Source organism: Ascaphus truei, chromosome 5 (assembly GCF_040206685.1).
Source record: "Ascaphus truei isolate aAscTru1 chromosome 5, aAscTru1.hap1, whole genome shotgun sequence".
In the NCBI taxonomy this organism is placed as follows: domain Eukaryota; kingdom Metazoa; phylum Chordata; class Amphibia; order Anura; family Ascaphidae; genus Ascaphus; species Ascaphus truei.
Window position 1 is genome coordinate 180,503,820 of NC_134487.1, and position 22,456 is coordinate 180,526,275.

The following is a 22,456-nucleotide window of genomic DNA, read 5'->3' on the forward strand; positions in this document are numbered from 1 at the left end:
GGCCATCCCGCTTTCATAGCGCAATGTCATGCAGACCACCTGATGAACGGACACCTCCTCCTTCTCGGCGCACTGTATCTCGCGCTCAGCCATCTGCTTCTGCAGCTCTTCAACCTGATCCTGCCAGACCTCCCTCAGGGTCTTCACCTTTTCCTGGTGCTTGCTCTGGGTTTGCATCAGCGCCTCCATTTTTTGGAGCTCTGCAGTTTTTGTCGCCTGGATCGCCGCTGATTCTGTATTCTGCAGTGCTTCCTGCATTTCTAACTTTTCCTGGATCAATTGCTTCTCCACTTTTCCTGCTTGGTGAAGCTTCTTATCACCTTCACTGATCTGGTCAGTCAAGTCTGAATTTTTCTGTGTCAGACTTACGTTCTCTCTCTTTACAGTCTCTAAATTACTCAGGGTATTCTCATATGTTTCCTTCAATGTACACAGCTCTGTGCTGCGAGCGTAGACCTCATGGCGTGAGAGTTCCAGCTCTACTTTAAGCGCGCGAGCCTCTTGCCGAGAAACTTCTAACTCTGTAATGAAGCTTTGCACATCTTTCTGGGACATCTCATAGCATAGTTTCCAGTCAGTTCTTGTTTTCTTTGATTCGCTTGGCTCTCTGCCTATGGTGGTAGCAGTAGCCTTTGTCATCTCTAGGCGCGTCGTCATTCCTGGGACGATTGCACCAGGCGCTCTGGGCTGTAGCTCATCTTGGATCTGGTGTAGGGACATAGTCATTTGCTGCCACGGTTTAATTTGGAGAATTTGGGGTCCGGCGCTCCGGACGCTTGTCACTTCTGCAGCTTTCATCTGTGGGTGTGGCTCTGCCTGGGTCGTGATCATAGTATGGCCTGAAGGGACACTGTTTTGTATGGTTACATAGATTACAGAACAAACATTTGGCTGTTTTTTTTTTCCCCACACCCGACGGGGCAGACTTTACACACAGCACTTGCTAGCTGAAAATTCACTTTCTTCAGAAAACCAAATTATTATATATATTTTTTCTTCCGCTTGAGTTCAGTACCTTTCAATCTTCTGACCTCTGGGTGCTATTGCATCCACATTTCGCACATTCTCTAGGTATGATGTAAGCACAACTGGTTATACACATTGGGACAGACTTCACTCATAGCATCTGTACTTTTACTTCGGCTGGGCGGCCATTTTAAACCCCTGCATTTATTTGCAAACCCACAGACCTTTTAGTGTCGACCCACATTCTCCACCATATGTGACAAACGCCCCTCTTTTGCAGCGCTGACGTCTGTCTGGGATCTTCCCGACACAGTCTTCTAGGGTTAATTATACAAAAACAGGATCATACAAAGTATTACGTTGCTTAACTCAGGCTTCTGCCTGCTTTATTTTCATCCCAGTAAGGGACTGCAGCTTTAACATGTGTAGGCAGGAGGCACTCAGCTATTAACATTCAGCGGTTTACTCATATCAGTGTTATAGTATTTCCCACACTGTTACTTGAAGAAACAAAAAAAATAAATCATATAAACAAAATCCTATCCCATTCAGGGATCTAACTACACAGCAGAATCAGCCTCTCTAACTGCTGCTGGGCCAATTAACCTGGTTCCCCAGCTTAAAACAATGCCCTCTCATTAAGGGTCACTAGATACAGCATACAGTCTTTTAGATACAGCAATAAACATTTGTTTGTCTTATCTGTTCGTGGTGGGAACTCGGTCCCAAGTGTCCAGGCAAATCCTCTGGTACTGTGATACTTGCAGGGGGCGTCCTCCCCGAACTGGATGCAGGGGAGCAGCGACACCCTCAGCCCCCAGGCTCTAAGAAGAGAGACTGAAAAACAAACCTCTCTGCTCTAAATACCTGTTCTAGTGATTAGGAGAGCAGGTGAGGGAGAACTAGACACATTGTAAACTGTGGTCTGGATTTTCCATCCACCAGTCTGAGTAAATATGAAGCTGTGGAATGGATCCTTTTGAACTATTCCTGCACTTTCTGACCTAAAATGGAGCAGAAAGCTGCCTAACATCTTTGGACTATGTCACATATCCCCCTCCCCAGTTCACACCTACTGGGGTGAGCGGCCATGGACCTCACTGGGGTGAGCGTCCTACCTGAAATACTTGACCTAACTCCCTAGTACAATATTAAGCATTCACATGACACGAATATGAACTTTTTTCACGGCAATTATGGACAATAGGTTCCGTCATAAGAGACTATACTTGGCAAACATATTTTGTTGCTCTCTATTAGGGAACTATTTTGAAAAATAAATGTCTAGCACAAATTCTTATAACCCAGGATATGATAAATATACTCACAAAACCAGACAGTTTCTATTACCTCCCTGGGTTTTTTTCTTTTCTACTCTAGAATATGAACCTCATTATATATTTACCAACCAAAAGGGCCATCAACCCTGCATAGTAATTTGTAGTTTAGCTACATTTTCAACACAGAGAACCAATATAACATTGCAATATTTACAAAATGCTTATTCTAGAAGCCTAATATAGCATAACTACACTAGCTTATTTGCAAAGTTAAGTGTCCGTGACATAGTCCACACGTGTAACATAAAAAAATCGGTCAGTTCCCCAAACATTTTTTTTTCTTCACTTCCAGTCCATTACATCCTCTGACTTTATTTCAACACCCACTGCAGCCTGCAAATTACTTGACTGTTTCTTCAGCCACTGACGAGACACTCGGACCGGATTCTCCTTGGCTCCACACTGTGGTCCAGAGTGGCGAGATCTGGAACTATTCAGGCGCAGCGTTGACCTTAGTCGCTTTTTCTTTTCAATCTTTGAACCTTCTAGGCTCTTCTTACTGAGATGTCTCCTCTCATCAGAAATCTTTGATTTCCCTTTTGGGGCCATTACCAGGCCTTTGGGTTTTGGAGACCTAATTGCCTCTGTATAAACGTAGTCCATATTAACAATGTCATCAGGATTTTTTATCAAGTTTGTGTTTTCAGGAACTGCCACCCACTTGGCTAAAACATTTTCTGTGGTGGCCTGGGTGTGTTCACTAGTTTGATAATCATCTGGACAACATACATGAAATTGAGGATCTGGATTTTTGAATCCCAGATCAGGGAGAATATTTTCGGTATTCTCAGGAGGGTGCCTATCTGTTTCTGGAATAACAGCAGCACAATCAAAGTCAATTCTTTCTCCTTCCTCTTTGTCATCAGTGAGGGCATTGAGTTTACTTTCCCTGGTCTCCTTTTGTGACCGTGTCTCTTTTAGCCTTGGAATCTCTTTCTCCAACTTCATCTTTATAGCAAATCGTAATATTGCAACAGCATTGAAGATACACGTATAGGAACGTACAGCTTGCTTGGTTAGGAGGTAGGATTGATAGCCCAACTGAACCACTTTAGCAGCTTCTCCCATGTCCTGGTAGCGTCTTTGTTGCTGTCCTTCTTTATTTCTTTTTCCACTCAGTGCGGCTGCTAATTCAACTTCTTTGGAGTTGAGTTGCGACTCCATGTCTGTCATCTGTTTCAGAGTAAGGTTTAACTCTGTTTCATTTTCTCTATTCTTGACCTGCAGATGCAGGTGCTCCTTCCGGGTCTTGTCCAGCTCCAGCTGCAGCCGGGCCCCCTCATTTGCCGTGTGATCCAGCTGCTTGTGGATATCGGCCATCCCGCTTTCATAGCGCAATGTCATGCAGACCACCTGATGAACGGACACCTCCTCCTTCTCGGCGCACTGTATCTCGCGCTCAGCCATCTGCTTCTGCAGCTCTTCAACCTGATCCTGCCAGACCTCCCTCAGGGTCTTCACCTTTTCCTGGTGCTTGCTCTGGGTTTGCATCAGCGCCTCCATTTTTTGGAGCTCTGCAGTTTTTGTCGCCTGGATCGCCGCTGATTCTGTATTCTGCAGTGCTTCCTGCATTTCTAACTTTTCCTGGATCAATTGCTTCTCCACTTTTCCTGCTTGGTGAAGCTTCTTATCACCTTCACTGATCTGGTCAGTCAAGTCTGAATTTTTCTGTGTCAGACTTACGTTCTCTCTCTTTACAGTCTCTAAATTACTCAGGGTATTCTCATATGTTTCCTTCAATGTACACAGCTCTGTGCTGCGAGCGTAGACCTCATGGCGTGAGAGTTCCAGCTCTACTTTAAGCGCGCGAGCCTCTTGCCGAGAAACTTCTAACTCTGTAATGAAGCTTTGCACATCTTTCTGGGACATCTCATAGCATAGTTTCCAGTCAGTTCTTGTTTTCTTTGATTCGCTCGGCTCTCTGCCTATGGTGGTAGCAGTAGCCTTTGTCATCTCTAGGCGCGTCGTCATTCCTGGGACGATTGCACCAGGCGCTCTGGGCTGTAGCTCATCTTGGATCTGGTGTAGGGACATAGTCATTTGCTGCCACGGTTTAATTTGGAGAATTTGGGGTCCGGCGCTCCGGACGCTTGTCACTTCTGCAGCTTTCATCTGTGGGTGTGGCTCTGCCTGGGTCGTGATCATAGTATGGCCTGAAGGGACACTGTTTTGTATGGTTACATAGATTACAGAACAAACATTTGGCTGTTTTTTTTTTCCCCACACCCGACGGGGCAGACTTTACACACAGCACTTGCTAGCTGAAAATTCACTTTCTTCAGAAAACCAAATTATTATATATATTTTTTCTTCCGCTTGAGTTCAGTACCTTTCAATCTTCTGACCTCTGGGTGCTATTGCATCCACATTTCGCACATTCTCTAGGTATGATGTAAGCACAACTGGTTATACGCATTGGGACAGACTTCACTCATAGCATCTGTACTTTTACTTCGGCTGGGCGGCCATTTTAAACCCCTGCATTTATTTGCAAACCCACAGACCTTTTAGTGTCGACCCACATTCTCCACCATATGTGACAAACGCCCCTCTTTTGCAGCGCTGACGTCTGTCTGGGATCTTCCCGACACAGTCTTCTAGGGTTAATTATACAAAAACAGGATCATACAAAGTATTACGTTGCTTAACTCAGGCTTCTGCCTGCTTTATTTTCATCCCAGTAAGGGACTGCAGCTTTAACATGTGTAGGCAGGAGGCACTCAGCTATTAACATTCAGCGGTTTACTCATATCAGTGTTATAGTATTTCCCACACTGTTACTTGAAGAAACAAAAAAACCAAATCATATAAACAAAATCCTATCCCATTCAGGGATCTAACTACACAGCAGAATCAGCCTCTCTAACTGCTGCTGGGCCAACTAACCTGGTTCCCCAGCTTAAAACAATGCCCTCTCATTTAGGGTCACTAGATACAGCATACAGTCTTTTAGATACAGCAATATACATTTGTTTGTCTTATCTGTTCGTGGTGGGAACTCGGTCCCAAGTGTCCAGGCAAATCCTCTGGTACTGTGATACTTGAAGGGGGCGTCCTCCCCGAACTGGATGCAGGGGAGCAGCGACACCCCCAGCCCCCAGGCTCTAAGAAGAGAGACTGAAAAACAAACCTCTCTGCTCTAAATACCTGTTCTAGTGATTAGGAGAGCAGGTGAGGGAGAACTTGACACATTGTAAACTGTGGTCTGGATTTTCCATCCACCAGCCTGAGTAAATGTGAAGCTGTGGAATGGATCCTTTTGAACTATTCCTGCACTTTCTGACCTAAAACGGGGCAGAAAGCTGCCTAACATCTTTGGACTATGTCACAGAGGGTAAACCAAAGACCAATGGTTGTAGAAAGCTGTCCACATACCGCAATCAACCATCCCCCAAAGATCCAATACTCGCTACACTTGGCCGACCAGGAGGATCGACCAATGATTTATGGATCTTTGGGAGATGGTGGAATACCGGAATCATGAGATGTGGACAGCTCAAAAATTCACATTCCCTCGTGTTCAACACACACAAGATTTTTCCCAAATCAATGAGCTCATAAAGTTCCTTCAAATACTTAGAGGTAGGATTAATGTGGCAGGACGGCTTGTAGCCGAGGTCAGGCAATAGTCCACACGTGTAGTTTCAGATTAAAGCAAATCTTGAGTGGCTTTATTTCTCCACAGCATAACTAAAAATGTGGCGCACACTGTCCCTTTAAGGTATAAACAAAACATGGCAAAATAAATCCTGCTCCACATTGGGAGAACTTACTAACACTGCATGCCTATCTATCAGGCTGGCGGTCTAATCCATTTACCAAACCGTTAACATATATCAAACAGTCAGAAAACAATATGAACTGTTCTTACTGTGATTTTAGAGATATAGTTGTGAATCCATCTGCATAGCAGCTTGTCTAGGATAGCTCTGAGACAGCCACCTGATTACCAGCAACGACTTCCTTATATCTCATCATCCTGGTTGTCAGGTTTCTGCTTACTTCCTGATTGCCCAGCTTTTCTCCTGGGTTACCCTTCTGAGTGCTGGATGCAGGACTCAGATATATGTTTGCCAGGCATAATAATCAGTACCTGACTTTACCTTGTCACAATTACCTTTTAAATGTAGATAAAAACTTGTGTCTTTAAGCTGTCTGAGTGCCTCTCACTGATATTGCGTGGTCGACTGAATAACAAGAGCACCCCCCTTATCAGCATTTTTGATAACTAAACCACGGTTATTCTTTAATTTGTTTATTTGTTGGATTTCTGAAAAAATAAGATTGCTAGAAATTCTTTTGGAATAAGAAAAGCCAGTAGCCAAAATTCTCAAGTCCCGTTCCATTAGTCTCTCAAAATTCGTAATAAATGGTCCTCTATTGGAATTAGGGCAGAAGATCAATTTCCGTCCTAACTCCGAATCCCGATGGCCGAATAAGGGTTGTGTAAATGTATTAATTGCTATATCCTATTCTTCTAAAAGATCATTCATATCGGATAAAGCACATTGATCTCGAAAATTGAAGGGAAATTATGAAATATCAGTGTCCGATTCCATTGTATCTGTAGATGGATGTTCTGTCTCCCTCCTGTAACTCTCCAGCCGAGGATTCTGAAATTTCCGTACCCCTCTTAAGAGAGAATTATTTTTTTTTAAGAATAATTTTTGAGTCAATTTTTGTAAATCAATAATTATTTGAAAAAGCTGAAAGTCCTGTTGTGGAGCGAAACTCAGACCCTTGTTAAGTAGTGATAGTTGATCTAATGTTAAATCCCTCTGGGAAAGATTAACCACATTGTCGGGTAGATTATTTAAGCATATTTCTTCCTCTTTGATCTTACCCGCTGATCCCTGTTTCTTCTTGGATCTTCTTGTTCTGGTTTGTTGACCCTGTTTGAGAAAAAAACTGAGGTGAAGATCTTGAATGTTTAGCATAGGAAGTAGAGGTAGATTGTCTAGGTATACTAGTCGTCTCTGATCTCCTATCTCTCCCATGACTGGAGTGATCAAAGGAGAAAGAAAATATGACCGTGAATCAGGGTCAGAGATATCTGAATTGAAATTAGATGTCTCCATATGTCTAGTTTTAAGTATGGATTTACTTGGTGTAGTATGATCCCATCTTTTGGTAGAATTGGAAAAAAAAATTGAGGTTCGATAATTTGATGCATCTCTCGCAGAAGGCGGCTTCTGCCAACAGAATATTTGTCCGTTGGTGTAGTCAAGGCGGTCTCACTCAAATGTTTTTTTTTTTTTAATAATTTTTTCAATTGTCTCTATATTTTGAAGAAGAGTCTTGTCATTTTTAATAAATTGTTCGAAGGATCCAGGAGTATGGAAAAAACGGAGCACAGCTGCAAAAATCAAAGGGCTACAATACTGGAGCTAAACGCTGATGAAGCGCTGAATTATGTGTGAAATGCGTTAGAGTTGCTTGCTTACTACATCTTGCCATGTTGTCACTTATTTATTAGAAGATTTTTAATTTAGCTCCAGTATTATAACCCTTCGATTTTTGCAGCTGTGCTCTGTTTTTCCCATACTCCTGGATCCTTCACCTTTACCGGTACAGCGTGAGGCACGAACGAGGAACTAGCAGCATCATATTGTGAGTACATCTTATTTCCTCACCATATCATAGTTCATATACAGTGGGATGAACATTTCTGGACTATATATCAACAGCTCTGGTCGTGGTCCATCTAGGAATAGAATCAGACAGTGCTGTTTAACAACAGTCACCGTTTGTACTATCAACTAAGGGCATTATTCATACACCTTTCCCGTATTTTGAGCATTATACTTTCACAAATAGCCAGACTCCAAGATGCCTTGAATGTATTGTTTCCTCTCAAGCAAGTGGATGCTTTTTTCATCAGCAAAGAGACTGTTATTTTGTGTTCAAGAATCTGGAAGCACTGATCATTGAAACCTAGTTTCTGTTTTGCCTAGTTAATAAATTCTTCCATGGTCTCAAAAGGTTTCAATTTATTTTGAAAAGACTTGATCTCTATTCCAAAAATCACTTTATCATGGATCTTTTGTTGGATAATAAGTTGCATTAGTTTTGTTGAACATTAATCAAGCACTTTAACCCAATCTTCCTCAATCTGCTTATTCGCAAAGCCAAAGGTAGGCATTTTTTTTGACACGTAGTCCTCAAGGCATCCTTTTAGATTTAAGTATCTCCGGAGGCATGGGGTCCTAGGAGCTGAAATGAATCTGGTTCAGAGACCCCCTGCTTCATTCCTGTATTTAAAAAAATGAAGAAGAAAAACCAGCTTGGATTTCCTCCCGCTCCATAAGACACTTTAAAAAAGGTGTCTTATGGAATAACATGCTTAGTAGACATGCTTATCTTTCGCTTCAGACATTCAAGAAATGAATTACGCACTCTTGTATACATACTGTGACTAAATACAGGTAAACCCCGTTATAGCGCGACCCGTTATAACGCGAAATCGGTTATAACGCGGTTTTCACGTGGCTCCCGTTTAAAAAAAAAATGTTTTAATTTTTTTTGCACACTCTCACTGCACACACTCTCACTGCACACTCTCACTGCACACTGCACACACTCCCAGCACACACTCACTGCACACACTCTCACTGCACACACTCTCACTGCACACTGCTCACAGCACACTGCTCACAGCACACTGCACACACTTGCAGCACTCACTACACACACTCCCAGCACTCACTGCACACTGCTCACAGCACACTGCACACACTCCCAGCACACACTCTCACTGCACACTCTCACTGCACACACTCACTGCACACACTCACTGCACACTGCTCAAAGCACACTGCACACACTCCCAGCACACACTCTCACTGCACACACTCACTGCACACGCTCTCACTGCACACACTCACTGCACACACACTCACTGCACACTGCACACACCACACACCACACACCACACTGCACACACTCCCAGCACTCATTGCACACTGCACACTGCACACACTCTGACTGCACACTGCACGCTGCACACACTCTCACTGCACACACTCGCTGCACACACTCTCACTGCACACACTCACTGCACACACACTCACTGCACGCACTCTCACTGCACACACTCTCACTGCACACACACTCACTGCACACACTGCACACTGCACACTGCTCACAGCACACACTCTCACTACACACTCTCACACAGCACCCACAGCACACACAGCACACTCTCACAGCACTCAGCTCTCACAGCACACTCTCACAGCATACAGCACTCACAGCACACTCACAGCACACAGCACTCACAGCACACTCTCACAGCACTCAGCACTCACAGCACACTCTCACAGCACACAGCTCTCACAGCACACAGCACTCACAGCACACTCTCACAGCACTCACAACACACTCTCACAGCACTCACAGCACACTACACCACACCTCCCACTCCCCCTGCCTACCTTTCATGTCGGCTGCTGAGATTGGAGCGGAGCTGGCATCAGGAGGAGGGGGGGTGTCGGGAGGAGTGAGGGGGTGTCGGGAGGGGGTGTCGGGAGGAGGGGGGGTGAGTGAGAAGCAGGCTGGGACTCGGAGGGCCGCGTGGGCTATGCCGCGGAGGGCCGGTAGGTGTGGGGGTCTGGGGGGGAGGAAATGGATGCCGGTGGTGGGAGGTAAGGAGCAGGTTGCGGCTGGACTCGCCGTTGCTAGGGGACGTGTAGGGCTTCCGGCCACCTCTTCCTTCCTTCCCTCCTCACTCCCTCCCTCCTGATCAGGCGCGCGGCGGCCATTTTTAAAAAAAATTAGCGCGACCCCGGTTCTAGCGCAGTCGGATCGGGTGGCCCCTGAGGACCGCGCTATAACGGGGTTTAGCTGTATATTTGTTCTATACAATAATTGTAACTAAAATAACACAACTATCATAGTCTCAATTGTGTTTCTATCCAAACAAGTAACACACTATTACACATGGTGGGGGCTTTATTCTTAACTATAAACTTATTAAAATTCAGCAGAGTGAAATCCTCCACCAATTCTTGGTTTTAAGAGGAATGCTTTATTAAAATGCCAGTCCTGAATACGTGGTCATCTCTGCTCCAGACTGTGACATTCAACAAGAATAGAAGCCAGACAGCAGCTTTATTAAGCTTTTGTAAAATAGTTATTTTTGTCACCGATGTTCTCTGTACTCTATTAATGTTGATTAGATGTGGTCTAGTTACAAATATGACTGGATTGCTGATCTCTAATACTCTCCATCTGAAATCTTTTCACATAATGCCCATAGAAACGGTTTCATTCTATCTCAAAAGGGCAGTCCATCCCAGCACCAAATTGAATTAATTGCAATAATGTTGATTAGGTAATTAAACCCTTTTTTTTAAATATAAAATCCAGACATGTATAAGCATTTTCAAAAGATACTTTTATTGATTCCATAGTAACTAAATACTGTGTTGTTGTCTTTATTATTCTTTTTTTTTTTTTTTTACAATCTTTACTTAATTTCTTTATGTACATGACTGTTTTGTAACTGTTGCACCCACAATCAACACTTTGTTTTTCTTTTTGTTGGATAATTGAGTCCCTTTGGGAGATTACTGATTTCTGAAGTACCACAAGTTATATGGCCTGCTATTTGAATACTATATGTTGTTGAGGTTAATAAGGTTATTGAAATCTAATGTGGAGAATATGTGTATATATTTTGTACAATGTACTAACTATTTAAATATTGTAAACTATAACACCCTTTTCTGTTAGATGGTTAATTGAATTCAGGAAAAGAGTAATTATCTGTATGGTCGCTTAGGGGTTTTTCCATAGTTGGTGGGAGTGACTATATATAGAGAGAGAGAGTTAGAAATAGTTTGTAACACCTGTAATCAGGGGGAGTAAGAAGGTCAGGTCTTAGGTTTAGACCCAGGGAAAAGCTTCAGTGAACCGACTGGTAAAATTGTGCGTCATTAAGCGGCTTAGGACATGACCAGCTGGCTAGCTAGACAGCTGGAAGATAAGACATCTAGGAGACCTTCTTTAGAGACCAGTGGTTCACTGCAGATAGAGCCTTGGTCTCAACCGATAGGATTAAACCTTGACCCAAGTCTCAACCCTGAGTGTTAGTACCCTTGTCCTTACCAGTTTCAGTGCCCTCACCTTCAAGTGGAAGTCACCGGACCCAGGTGGCCCTTTGTGGGTGAAGTTTATTTTTGGTTTGCTGATATTGTCTTTATTATGAATTAATGCTGCTATTTTTTGTTTATGATGGCGCTTTTTGTTTGTGGAAGATTTATGTAATAACGAGCTTTATTTTTGTTAAAGTCACTGGTTCCCTTTTTGTTCCAAATCCTCTCTCACTCGCTGCCCTGCCCAAGGACTCAATAGCATTGTAACATCTGCCCTGAGAGAAATACTGGCCTAGCCAAAGAAGCATGTATAATCTACTAATCACCCCATGCGGGCTGACCGGTGTCCACCATACCCCTCTGGCTGGGCGGGCTACATATCTTTTCTGTGAGACTCAAAACAACTGAATGAAAGAGTAATTTGTTTCCACCTCCCCATTCCCTGACAGAAAACAGAGTAATTCTGCTGGTGGAAGGGTATGATGACACATGTTGCTCAGCACATTGTGATGTCGTACAAAAGGGGAGGAGCTAAAGAAGGGCATATCTCTTTTTATTAAGCATGTGTACAAACCAACTTTGCAAATATTTTTAGTTGTTCTTTTTAAGAAAGGTATAAATCGCCCAAATTGAACCCCTTAAACATGTTGCTTCTACAGTATGAGTTAATTTTTATCATAAGGAGGACCACACTATTCACTGCTCATAAACTTGCAATTGAATTTCTCTGCATAATATATCAATCTTGGCTAAAAAGAGTTAACCAAATCTGTTATCCAAAGAAAATATGTTTAGTTCACTAAGTTTAATGACCTAATTTATCATCGGTACAGTGGAGGGAAACCGACATCAACGTTACATTTCTAGTTATTTTCTATAAGCACAGAGGTTAATACCAATTCTGGAGCATGATTTTGATGAGGATCTTTTGCAAGTCATAAGAGATTTACATACAGAAAGGTTGTTTCTATTCTTTGATCGGTTAATACCCAAAAGAATGAGCAATCAATGACAGTGATAGAGTGTGAAGTTTGCTGATGCACTGTTATCCTTTCAAGGCAGCTGATTTGATTGCATTTTAATTATGACACAATGGCATTTTAATAGTCTGGGGTGTATTATTCCCACCCCTCACCATGGGATAGGTTAAAAGAATGGCAGAGGTCACTAGCAAGAACATTCATCAGGGCTTACTGCGTGGGCGAAAACGTTGGTCATTTCGATGGACTTTTAATGCACAGTTTGTATATATACCTGCTTCTTTCATCCAGTTTTTCCCAAGATGTCTGTCACGGTTACGATTTTGAGTACATATGTATTTATTAATTTATTACTTACTTTTTAACACATGGCTGAACATGGCATTTATTTCAAGTTTAGAGGGCTGCCTAGTATCTGTGTGTGTATATGTGTCAACTCCCTGACACTGGATACTGCCACGAAACGAGTAGGAGTGGTGCTGTGCTGCATTTGTTTCGATCGTGAGAAGTGCTAGTCCTCCCAAGAACTCTGGGTAAAGCCGTCATTTCAACTACCGTGACGACACCTGCCGGATGATCTGCAGACGAGCGTGACAGAGACGTTTTTGAGAACTTGGAGATGGACGTCATATGCCGTTCATGTTAAGCTCTTTTTTATATTCCCTCTGTAAGGTCACATCAGTTGTTTTTTATTGACCATAAACATCTTTGTTACGCACTTCACTTACCTTTTCCTGAGCGGCCCCCTCCTCTAGCGTCGCATTGCCACATCCCGCCGTCATATAATGCTAGTGATGTCATGACGTCACTACGCAGGGCTGCCCCCGAGCCTATTAGGGGCAGTTTATCCTTTTTTCATCAAAATGAACCTGCTGCAATAAGCATTGAAGCATTAGCTGCCAGGGCGGTGTTTGTAGTCTATTTTTTTGTTGTTATGTTCGTACAGTAGCTGCACACTTTGGGGTAAATTACATGTTTTCCGGGAAAGTGGTTATTCAAACAGTTGTACACTGAAAATCCCCATTGACTTCAGTGGTTATTTTCAAAAACAGACTGAGCGGACGCCTCAGCGAACACATACTGTAGTATTACCGCCATGTCTTATTAAAATAAACATGAAGCAAATGCTTGCTAGCCATATCCTGCCAGTTTCAGTCACGTATGATAAATTGACAATCTTTTGCTGTAAAATGTTGCACATCGCAGGCTTCCCGTGGCCTGGATTATCTGAAATATTCCTGCAGTGCATTTGGCCTGAGGGCTGTAAGTCACTACAAAGTGTTTTGAACAGAACAGCTGTAGGAGGGATGCACACACTTCCTATTTCACAGTCACCTGGAACATTGGTATTACAGTCATTATAGTCTGTGGGTCCCTCAAGAAGTTAATTCATTTTCATATGTAACATTAGCAGATCTGGTGGTTTGGCATTGTGCATATTGCAAGGTCATTGCGCTCTGCCTGAAAGTCTGCATTACCGTTTAGTAACTCTTGGCCTACGGAATGTATTCAATACGCTGCAAAGTCGTGTTCCTGATCCTCCAGAACATGTCCATTCCATTCAATGGAACTGAGCTAAAACCAGCCAATGGGAAGACCGATTCATTCACAACATATTGGATAGGAGCCTAACAGAGGGAAGGAAGCAAGGAGTAAAGGCAAGGAGAGAAACAGTGCATGACAGGGGCAGATATGCACTATTGTAATGTGAGGGTTTGACACAAACCCTTAATGGTATAGACTCCAGTGCAGTGATTCACAATCCTTTTTTAAATTGTTTACCTCCTGCAAGAATATATTTGTTCAGCAAAACTGTAACTAATAAATCTTATTTCCTACTATGAAAAGCACTGTGGCGAGAGACTTTGGAAGCTCCTGCTGTAAAAATACCACCGTCGCTCCGGTGCCGTTTTGGGGTCAGGCTCTCACTATACTACCTACGGTCCGCCATTACAGATTCTTGGGGGGACAAACCCCTTGGAGACACCTCACAACCCCCTGTTGGGAATTGCTGCTCTAGGGCATTGCTGGCACTAAGTGGGATTTGCATATTTGGGGTTAACGTAACTGACATTACATTTATGTCTTCGGTTAATAAATGCCATTGTGCTCTCTGTGCTCTGACACATCTATTTATTTATTTTGATCTCAGTTCTTCTGGGTGCTGCTGATTATCTTCGTCATTGAGATCCTACTGATCATCATTGAACTGTTGTGGGAAAACTCGGTAAGTGGCTGACTTTATGTTGGAGAAAAGTAAATTGCATTGGTGTTAAAGCACCAGTCCCATCTAATATACTACACCTACACGTTCAATCCCTCTTGGCTGGTCAACCACACCATACTGTACTGTAAATAACTTAACAATAGCATTGTCCTAGTTCAATGTAATCGGACTTGAAGCAAACATTTGACCGTTTCTTTAGAAATTAAACATTTTTTTTTCTTTTTAACGAGACTTCTGAATAGGGGGTATCAATCAAATTGATCTAGCTCACCCAGTCGTACTAAAGATAAGGATAGAGAAATAAGGAGGACGTAAACTTTTACATAAAATGTGACAGCTTTCACTATATTGTGGGATATTGAAGGTGTCAGTTCCTAATGGTATATTTCGTTGACTCGTTTTTTAACATGAAAACGTGAAGGCAGTACAATATGCAATAACATTTTAAATTGCTGTCTGCAATGTTATTAAAGAAGAACAGTAATGCTTTTTTTTATATGCTGTGTTTCTTCAGAAACCTATATTTTTGTATTTTTGATATTAAAAAATGACTAGTCTGTAGCTTGAAACATTTTGTTAATTTGCCCCCTCTGCATACTCCCCTCTGAGGTTATTACCATGGCAACCCCATCAAGGGTACCACAAGCATCTATACCACTTTGGGGCCTTGCTGATGTGTAGCTACAGTTATCAACCAATCAAAAAGCAGCTTGTATTTGAATATAAACTGCAGCATCAGTGCCCAGCGAGCAAGGTTTTTTCTGATTAGCTGCTCCTTTCCCTTGTCTTTCCCTTGAAGAAATAAATGGACGGTGTGTGTGTGTGTGTGTGTGTGTGTGTGTGTGTGTGTGTGTGTGTGTGTGTGTGTGTGTGTATATATATCATGTATATATTATTTTTATTATATAGTATATCATTGAGATACTGATTGTACTTGGGGTCGGCACTATTGTGTTTCAGAGCTGTTTACAATGTGTTGTAGGTCCTTAGGGCTGCGGATGGGGTTACATTCTGTAAAGGTTGTATTCACTGCAGAGCTGTATTTTAATGGGACCTGAGGGGTGAATTGCCCTTTCGTTAATAGTGCGTATGAATCATCAGGCTGCCGTTCACACAGCATCACCGGGACTTGTCCTGTAAATAGGAAACATGAGGTAATGCGCAGGGAGATCCTCACACTGCTGTTACGCTGATGCCAAGAGAACCAATGTCATGCTGCGTCTCTTAATGTCATTGTCTGAATGAGGCCTGCGTCACACTCCCGTCAGCAAGTGGTGTATGTGCTAGTTATTGGAGAAACTAGGTAGGAGGTGTAGGGAAAAGTTAGAGGATGTATAGGGATATGTTATAGGAGCAGATAGAAGAGGAGGTATGGGGAGAAGTTATAGGGAGAGGTTATAGGAGCAATTAGGGTATTAGTTCTAAGGAGAGGTTAGGGGAGGAGTTATAGGAGCCCTTTGTGGAGGAGTCATAGGGAGTGGTTATAGGAGACGTTTGGGGGAGAAGTTATAGGAAGCGGTTAGGGGAGAGGTTATAGGAGCAGTTAGGGGAGGAGTCACAGGGAGTGGTTATAGGAGACGTTAGGGGAGAAGTTACAGGGAGCGGTTAGGAGAGGAGTTACTGTATAGGAGCAGTTAGGAGAGGAGCAGTTGATGCCCCTCTTGTAGTGAAGGTGTTAAAATCTCAATATCTTAATTCTTTCCAAGAAATGGTTATATTATACTGAAAGTAGAGATACTGTGCCCGAATTAAATCATTTTTAAACACATCTCTCTGGACCTCTTTCTAACAAGAATCATACAACATCTAGGCTGTAAAAACAGAACGGGTGAGAATCTTTCCAAAAATGAGCCTTTTGTCTTTGAAGAGAAAGTGGAACTGCAAATAAGTCAAATAAATGTAGTGATTCTCCTGGTTTGCAAATATTAGTGTAGTTGTACTGCCTAGTACAATCACCTTTAACCATGTGCGTTAGAACAGCATCTAATTGCATTTAATTAGCACAATTTGGGTTATCTAGAGAAAGGTCCTGTGCAAAACCTAAACTTCAATTATGGGTTTGCTTCTGAATCTTTAATCAGTGACACAGCAGCACGGTAATAATAAGTCGCTCTCCATGGTACTTATCCCTGCAGTCTGTGCTTGGTATTTGTGTGTATAAAACACACACATTAACTAATTATATTTTACAGCAGTCCAATTTTTCTCGTTAATTGAAAATGCTCAAAATGAAAAATAATGTTGACTTTTTTTGGTAAATGTCTTACGTAGCAGGATAGGAGTAACGTCTATTTATGCCACTTGCATGGTAATGTAGTTTTATCAGAAAAAAAATGTATTGATATTACTGGATGTGTTCATATGATTTATGCGCATAGTAAGGAAGGCACATCATTTATCACAGTACATTATAGTCTGTAAGTGATTAAACATTGTCCTTGTCCTCCTCTCGCTGCTTTGATTGGCTGAAGCATCTACTTTCCTGCCCATGAGATTTCACTCTGACAGACAGTCTTTGATTATTATTATTATTAGTGTGTAAAGTGCCGACATATAAACTTCAGGGTGGTACAGTGGGAATCTATATTTCACTGGGCTGCAGACAGCTTTCCCAGGGCCCAGGACTAGAATTTCCATTGGGGGCCCACGGCTTGGCGGCCTTGTGAGTCCCCCCTCTTTCTCTTACATTCCCCCCACTCTTACCACCTTGCTCTCCCTCCCCCCATTCTCACACTCCCCCCATCACACTCTCCCTCCTGATACACTTGCCATTTCTCTCTCTTCCTCTTTAACTCCTCCACCTCTCCCTTTCCCTCTGTTGCTCACTCACTCCACCTCTCTCTCCCTCTCTTATACCCCCTCCTCTCACTATCCCCCTCCTCTCACCAATCCCACAATCCTCCCCTCCTCACACTCAAACCCCTCCACACAAAATTACACACACACAATCCCTCCCCCCTCTCCGCCACAATATATGCACAATTCGCCCCTCTGCAATACACCTCTCCTCCTTCCTCTGTTGTTCACTCACACTCTCTCTCACTCGCTCTCTTAGACATTGTCCATAGTGCAAGCGCGTGCGATTCAGCGTATGGAGTTGCGCGCGCCTGTCGCCTGAGCGATCTGTGGCGTGGCCGTGAAGTCAACAGGCAGGTTCGCCCTCATTGGCTGAACCGCTCGTGATGCGAACGTGACGCGGAAGTGCGTGAAAAAAACAATGAATTTACCTGTTCATTATCCTGCCGTGCCGTCGCGATTCCTCGGCCGCATGCGATATGGCCGGCCCGATAGAGTTACTGTATTTTGTTTGTGCCAATGCTCGCACTATAGACGCAGCCTTAGACCTTCTCTCTCGCTCCTCCATCCTCTCATACTCTCAACCCCTCCTCACATTCAATCCCACTCCCTCAATCCCCCCTCACACACACCTCCCCTCCCTCCACCAATATATGCACACAATTTCCCCCTCCCCACCACAATATACACACAATCCCCCCTCCCACCACAATATACACACAATCCCCTACCCTCCCTCCCCACACACACATAATAGACACACAATTGTTCTTACCTTGGGGGAGAGGCCTCCGGTGCCGCACCTGGATTTGGAAGTTGGGCACAAGTACGGACAAATAAGCGCAAACTGAGGCAAAAGGTTATGAGGGCCCTGCTCGTGAGGGTTTACTAAAAGTCATATTATGCATCTTTAATCAAGAGACCGCAAAATCATTCAGTCCCCTCTTTACAAAGGGGTGTTACTATGTAAGACACATTACAGCCATTTTGAATGGGCTCGGACTAAGCCATGTTGGAAGGTGTAGCACTGCTCAGTAAATATGGCCCTATATCAAATTAAAGTCGATGCCTTTTTATACCGTGTTCTAACATTATTTAATGAACACGCAGATACCCTCAGAGAGAAGTTGCAAAAAAAAAAAAAAAAAACATTTCCTAGAAGTGCAGCACAGATTGTGCTGTTAACCCATTCTCTGCCAAAAATGCCTGCATGGCATTATAAAATAATTATGGCAAGTAAATATAGAGTACGAGTAGAAAATAGAGTACAGTTCGTGGCACCGCTCCATGAAAAAGGTCTGACTTATGAGGAAAGGCTATCCAAATGCCTGCAGGTTTGTTTACATTAGAAAAGAGGCTTCAAATATGGGATATAATAACTATTTACAAATATACTCAAAGTCAGTACCACGGACGTTTGAGATAGCTTTTCATCCCAAGGGCAGTACAAAGGACTCAGGGACATCCCTTAAGGTTGTAGGAAAGGAGATTTCACCAGCAACAAAGGAAAGGGTGCGCAATTCATTACCCATGGAGACTGTGATGGCAGATACAATAGATATCTGTAAGAAAAGATTGGACATCTTTTTAGAAAGGAAAGCTATACACTAGGGATATACCAAATAAGTAAACATACAGTAGGAAGGATTTTGATCCAGGGAGAAATCTGATTGCCATTATTTGGAGTGAGAAAAGAATTTATTTTCACGCGTACGAGACATCATTGGATAATGTTTTACTGGGGTTTTTTCTTTGCCTTCCTTTGCCTATATAGCCAATAAAGAATATCACTTGTGAGCGCTGCCGTTCCGGAGGCAAGAGAGAAGCTCCGACCGCATTAGCCTCCCCCTTCCCCGAACCGGAGGTGGGGGGGGGGGGGGGAGCAGGGGGACATGGCTACACATACAGTACACATACAGTACAATACAGTACACATTTATTAATATATATATATATGTATATATATATATGTGTAATCAAAAACAAATACTCAATACCGTTCTGTGCCTTACGAAATGCTTTTATTTGTGCGAGCTTTCGAGATACGCTGATCTCTTCTTCTGGCGATGTTACACTGGATAAAGCAAGAACATTTTTACTTTAAAACAGCCTGGAATGTTATCTGAGGATGAAGCCAAACCGTCCCCCTGTGCAGTATGCGATTAATGACTTTAGGTGTTAAATGGTCCCTGAATGTTTGTGATGTAAGAGTGTGTGCATGTGTGTAAATATAAATTTATAAAGCGCCCACAGTGTATACAGCTCTTTACAAAAGGTGTGTGTGGGGGGGTAGTGTGTATCAATGGTGTTGGTGGATGTTGAAATGTAAGAGGGTGTTGCATTACTATAAATGTGTATGGATGCTATGTAGTCCCTATTGGTACTTGTATGTATGTGTAAGAGACAGGTGTGTGTGCATTCATATATCGCAGTATTTACTGTATAGACATGGGATTTAGCACTCATGGGAAGAGAGTTCTCTTGTGTAGTGGCTCATGAAACTGCGGTCTCAGTTTAGGCCACCAGTCAGTGTCCCGAACAGTTTCATTAATTTATATTCATGCAACCGTCTCTCATTCGGTGTTCTAAGATTACCTTTGAATAGGGCCACCTTCAGATCGTTCATCTTATGGCCAGAGACAGAGAAATGTTAAAGACTGTCTCTTGTTGCGTGTGTGATGCTGTGACGATGCAGTTTCATTCTCTTGTTTAGCCCCTACCCCGTCTCACCTATGTAGTAGCAGCCCCCTGGGCATTTCATGCACATGTTGAAGACTGGGCCACCTGTGCTGAAGCAGGGAAATCCGTAAAACCTGACCTGTTCGTGGCCTTTTTTTTTCTGAGTACATGTACACAGCACATCGACATATGGTCATGTTCCATTTAAATCCTTTCTGATTAACTAAAGCTATGAACCCAGATAGTTATCACTCGCACATAGGCCTTGAGATTATACTCTAAATTATATACTAGCTCATTCACATACATTATTCACCATTTAAACAGTAGAAAAAAGCTATTTTTAGGTCCATACTCGATGGTGGATGAGCCTTAAAAAAATCAAAGTAGTGAGACTTCCCCAGTTTTCTAGAAACAATTCAGATGCTGGAAGAAAAAACTGATGCTGTAAAAAAATAAAAGAGAGAGGGAGAGTTATCCTAAAATAAACAAAGATGAAAAAGTATAAGGCGCAAACTTAAACTAGTGACAAGTGACAAATATACAGCTGTTTAAAGTGCAATGTTCCAATACTTAGTGTGCATTATACTATATATCAGGTGCTGCCAAAAACACTTGCAGTTTCCCAAATGCAATAACCAAGAAGTGAATAAAATGTGTGTTCACGGCGCAAACTGAATAAAGTGAATAATAAAGTGATTGCACGGTAATAAATAATACCAGCCCTGCTGAGTGATGTTGTGCATGCCTCCGTTGAGCCAGGGTCTCATAGGTTAAACCGCCATGACAGATACATGTAGGAAGAAACACATACAGAAATGCTGGTGCAATAATGTTTTTATCTCCAAGCAACAAACACCACAAAGGGGATGAGGTAAACTCACACTCTTCCCCCAAGGTAGCGTGCAGGCAGTGACTTGGGGCGCACTCCAACCCTAACTCCGCTCTCGTCAGCAGGTGGTACTCCCGTCCTGCCTGGTCATACACACAGCCTCTCCCGTCTGCTTCTCTCACCAGCAGGCGCTCCAGAGACTTCTGACGTCAGCGCTGTAGAGGGGTTGGTATGGTGGCCTCCAAGGTCAAAAAGCCCAACTAGTTTCGCCAAATCAGTAGGCTTCTTCTGGGGTTTCTTCCTACATGTATCTGTGATGGCGGTTTAACCTATGAGACCCTGGTTCAACGGAGGAGTGCACAACATCACTCAGCAGGGCTGGTAATATTTATTACCGTGCAATCACTTTATTATTCATCCTAAAATAAACCCCTTTTTGTTTGACTCCAATGCTTTCCTCTCCGACAGCAAATGTTACATGTGGCGGCTTTGTCATACGTGGAAATAAATGTTTTTCTCTCTGTACAGATGAAAGAAATTGTGCACACTAACATCCAGCAGGGAATAAGGCAATATTATGATGATTTGGATTTTAAGAACATTATGGATTTTGTGCAAGAAAAGGTTCGTATGTTTACCCAAACAAGGTTAAAAATGCTATATATATATATATATATATATATATATATATATATATATATATATATATATACGATGTAGACACTGTATGTATGTATGTCTTTATTTACATAGTGCCATTAGTGTACATAGCGCATCGGAAAATAACATTGTTATTTTCCTTACAGTTTCATCTTTGATTTCTTGTGTCACTTTTCACTCGGAGGAGGCGGCAGTGCATTGAGATTCATGTGAAATTGGTGAATGTTGGAAATTCTTTCAAGGTTGGCATACTTGGCTGACATGAGAGTTCTTCATAGAGGAAATTATAATGTACAAAGCTTTCCAAACCTCAGATGTCTCTTCACATGTACAGGGCTTTCCAAAACTTGCATGTCTTTATGTGTACAGAGCTTCCCAACCCTGACTCTTCTTCACATGTATAGAGCTTTCCAAACCCTGCAGGTCTCTTCTTCATGTAGACAGAGCATTCCAAACCTCACAGGTCCCTTCTTCACACGTACAGAGCTTTCCAAACCTCACAGGTCTCTTCTTCATGTGTACAGAGCTTTCCAAACCCTGTCTCTTGTTCACATGTATAGAGCTTTCCGAACCCTGCAGGTCTCCTTCACGTGTACAGAGCACTCCAACGCTCACAGTGTCACGGGAGACCAGGCATTTACACCTTTTATACCGGGATCATAACACTGAGCAAAACGAGTTGATGTAATAAATTGTCATTTATTCACTTAAACAAGCAAACACACTATGAGACACAAAATACAAGAGAAAGACACACTTACTTGGGGTCTAGGGCAAAGAACTAGCCTTTCCTGGTTGAGGTAAGCAAAGAACCAAAGTTTTGTATTTGACCGGGACTCAGCCCGAAATGTCCTGGAACTCAAAACAGCATGAAGTTTCTC

At 42.7% G+C, this 22,456-nt stretch overlaps 1 protein-coding gene across 2 annotated transcripts in view; it reads left to right on the forward strand.

The window, feature by feature from the left end:
- Positions 1-22,456, forward strand: part of LOC142495635 (tetraspanin-15-like) — a 126,566-nt gene that overhangs the window by 61,195 nt on the left and 42,915 nt on the right. For both annotated transcript variants that reach the window (XM_075601360.1, XM_075601359.1), the window contains exons 3-4: positions 14,534-14,608; positions 21,444-21,539. In XM_075601360.1, coding sequence (XP_075457475.1) covers positions 14,534-14,608; positions 21,444-21,539 — 171 coding nt within the window. The remainder of the gene's footprint in view (positions 1-14,533; positions 14,609-21,443; positions 21,540-22,456) is intronic.